Source organism: Solanum tuberosum, unplaced genomic scaffold (assembly GCF_000226075.1).
Source record: "Solanum tuberosum cultivar DM 1-3 516 R44 unplaced genomic scaffold, SolTub_3.0 scf00135, whole genome shotgun sequence".
Classification (NCBI taxonomy): Eukaryota; Viridiplantae; Streptophyta; class Magnoliopsida; order Solanales; family Solanaceae; genus Solanum; species Solanum tuberosum.
In genome coordinates this window covers 403,826-407,841 of record NW_006239059.1, presented here as the reverse complement: position 1 = coordinate 407,841, position 4,016 = coordinate 403,826, and the positions used below count along the sequence as shown (strand labels likewise).

The 4,016-nt window shown below is 36.5% G+C and overlaps 1 protein-coding gene across 1 annotated transcript; it reads right to left on the bottom strand.

Annotated features, from left to right (window-relative positions):
* Window positions 1-1,304: 1,304 nt before the first annotated feature.
* Window positions 1,305-1,790, bottom strand: LOC107061370 (uncharacterized). Its single transcript, XM_015310532.1, has one exon. It carries the CDS (start codon window positions 1,788-1,790, stop codon window positions 1,305-1,307), a length of 486 nt encoding a protein of 161 aa, XP_015166018.1.
* Window positions 1,791-4,016: the final 2,226 nt, after the last annotated feature.

Here is a 4,016-nt window from a genome sequence, read left to right as displayed (position 1 = left end):
TAAAAATTAAAGAATTTAGGAACCGTATGTAGGAAAGGACTCCATAGGTGAATACTATCATACCTTAGCAATCACGTCCCACAAAAATGGTGAATTGGAGCCCTTCAAGCCAAATACTAGCTTTTTCCTTCCACAGTTCTTGAGAGAAATTTGGGGTGATCTTGGAGGGGATTTAGGAAGTTTAAAATAATGATTTAGAATGGGTAGTTTTTAGGTTTAGAATACTGATATAGGGCTTAGTATTAGGTTCAAAACGACCTATTTTAGGCATTAATTGATTAAGGAAAAGACTAAAAATCCCTTAAAAATAACTACCGACCCCCATCTATGGTTTGGACCTATGGACTGTACTGGTCAACTTTAGAAATTGATCAGAGACTCTTAATTGACCAACTTTTTGACAGATCTCATGTACGGCTCATAGGTTTTTCTTCGAACTGTACATACCAACTGTAGAAACCAACTTTAAGCTCTAAGATTTCACTAAGTCTAGGGTCACCTACGAGACCTATCTATGAGTGGTACATGAAATGACAGGTCATCCTGGTGAACCATACAAAGGATACTAGGACTTGTTTTGAAAAAAATATTTTTTTACTTCCTACGGTTGCCATCTACGACCCGTAGAAACTTCTATGGTCCGTAGATGGGACTCATAAACACATACACCAGCCTAAAAACTGCATTTTCCTTCTTTCCAAATTTGAGGTGTTACACTAAACTCGATGTATGGGACTTAATGAAACTGTCGAAATACAAATTTGAGGTCTCCTTGACTCGACATTTGTGAAAGTCACAAGAAACTAATATACTGCTTAAAAAGGCTAAATCAAGCTCAATACCTCTGAAAATTCAATCAAGACCTCTCTTAGGCCTAAAATCATCCTTCGAATCCAACTGATATCTTTGAATTTCGATCCGAGCATCCGGACCCTGAGTATTGACCAAAGTCAATCTAGAGGCTAAAAAATACACAAATTTATAACTTAGGACCTTAAATCCTCAAAAAGACCCCGAACCTGAAACTAACAACTCTCATAGACCAATTTCCACATTTCGGGACTGATGGAATCAACTAAATTATATTCTGACACTCAAAATCCAAAGGACAACAAAAACTACTTTTTAATAACTTTGGCCTTTCAAGCTCAAATCTTTCAAAATTCACAACTTTTTACTAAAAGTTTGAAACCAATTTTCAAAACTCAATCAGGAGTATTTCAGGGTCAATATTGGGAGGGACAAAATGGTAATTTTATAAAAATTATCAAAAATGACCAACCAGGTTATTACATTAGCCACTACTAAAAACCATATTCATCCTCAAACATAAAGCAAAAGAGAGTATCTGAAGTCACGAAAAGCTGAGGATAACTGGCATGTATATCCGACTCTGTCTCCCAAGTCGCCTCACCAACTGAACAGTGTTTCCACCACGCCTTCATTGAAGCAATCTCCTGGGTCCTAAGCTTTTGGACTTGCTTATCCATGATAGCTATATGCTCCTCCTCAATGGGTAAATCTAGACCCAACACATTTGAATTAATAGAAAGCAGATAAGATTCATCCAACACGTACTTCCAAAGTATGGAGACATGGAACAAATGATGCCTAGATGACAAGCTAGGTGCCAAGGCCAACTTATAGGCCATCTCTCCCACTCGGCTCAAAATTTCAAAAGGTTCAATGAATCTAGCACTAAACTTTCCCTTCTTTCCAACCTTATCACACCTATCATGGTGAAACTTTGAGCCAAACATGGGTAATAGTGTGTAACCATAATGGTTCATTTGCTATCCGGCGGGGATTGCCTTAATTTTCATCTGAATATGATCTAAAAGTGGGCAACTTCTTAGTTTTCCACTTTGTTCAGGATGATCAGTACATCATTGTTAAAATATTTGGAACAAGCGCTTGTGAAAAGATCAACTTCTACAGTGACATTGGAAAGGAAAACAAAAGGCAAAGATTTATCGGGAAGAAACTACTCCTTTTTACAAATAACATCTAGTTCACATTTAGATGTTGAGATAGACACAGAAACACATTTATCAAATTACATAGTAGAGGATCCACTGATGGCTCAAGAGGATAAGAAATCAAAAGAAGCATTTAAGTTTAGTAGGCTTTCTATTCACAACGAATTGTTAGTATTCTTTTGTTGTTTTTTGTGTATGTGTTCTTTAATATACATATTAGGTGTCATGACCCAAAAATGCACGTGATGACACTCTTATAAACCCACCAAAACAATTCAACCTAAAATCCAACAATACAAAAGAAATGCGGAAGATAAATAAAAAATAGCATAAAAGCGAAAAATTTCATAAACACCCCCAAAATCTGGTTGTCACGTGTACAAGCCTCTAATGTATGAAAATTGAATTGAAAGATAAATACAAGTCTCAATGTCTTTGTTTCTCGAATAGAATAAAATATAAAATAAGGAACAAGAGGGGCCCCTGGGATGACAAGATGTTACCTCTCATTATATCATTTAAAAGCCTCAGATAAAGATAAAGATAAAGAAGAAAGACCGCACAGGTCTGGGTTCGGAACCTACACAAGTGTAGAAGCAAGGGGTAAGTACCAAATAACATGGTACTCGACAAGCGATCCACTAAACAATATAAAACTAAGCTAGAATACAAGTACTCCTTTCAACTACAACCTACATAGAAATCAGTTCAACCTAACAATTTACAGTACACAACCCATAAGACTTAACAATCATAGTCCATCAGTCACAGGTCAACAATCAACAAGTATCAAGTTTATCAACCACTAGTATCAAATATGTCAATCACAAGCATCAAGCATCTCAATCACAATTATCAATTTCATCAAATCATAACAGTCAAACACTTGCCGAAACTATTTCCCATCGGCACAATACCACTCGCGGAATCATTTCCCATCGGTGCAATACCAGTCGTCAGAACCATTTCAAAATCAAGTAAGACCCATAGATGTTACATGAAATCATAAATAATTTAGGTAAAATTGAATTTGTAAGTTGGAAATATTTGGGACTCAATGGATGAAAGGGATCCATTGATGAACTTCCCTCATACATTGATAAAGAAATCCCAAAAGAAATGGAGAAAAAATATACTTGAAGCTTGAACACTTGATTTGTCTTATTTGAAGCTTGAGAGGATTTATAGGGGATGAATATAGATGTGTTTAGGGAATTTGAGAGAATGAGAGGGTTTAGGTAGATTTAGAAGTTGAAAGGTAGTTATAGGTCTTAAAATTAGGGTTAAAACAACATAGTATAGGTATTAGATGCATAGGAAAAAACCCAGATACCCTTAATAAATAACTGTCGAATAGTCCTATGGTTTGGACCTACGGTCTGAAGATCTTTCTACGGCCCGTACTAGTCAACCATAGAACTAACTTCAGAAACCCAAAAATTTAATCAATTCCCGTGAGACCGCCCTACGGTCTGTCATTTCTTCTGCGGTCCGTAGAACCCAAGTTCAAGTCCAAAATTTCACTAAGTCAGGTCAACTTCTATGAAGCCATCTCAGTCCCGTAAAAGCTACTACGACTTGTCATCTTAACCTGTTGACTGAGGTCTCATGTTATTTCCTATGAATCCTTTCTACAAGGTACATCTATATCCCATCCAACACCCTACAGTTCATCCTATTCACTCGTAGGTCAAACATCAGCAACTTAAATTTCCCAAAAATCTTTCCCAGTGTCTATGGAACCCTTCCTAAGACTCGTTGGATTTTATACGGCCCATCGGTCGATCCGTAGTACCAGATCCCTGCAACATCTTATGAACTCTTTCTTTCCATCTTGACATTTCATGTTTTGAGGTGTGTTAATATCTCCCCTGGGAACATTCATCCTCAAATAGGACTCAAGCTAGCATGAATAGAGTAAGAGAGAAATTAACAACCCAACATGAATGTAAATTTCATCAAAATGCACATAAACATCGAGAAATCACTCCAAGCTAAATCATAACATAAAAATAAAATCTTTCATGATCATGCATG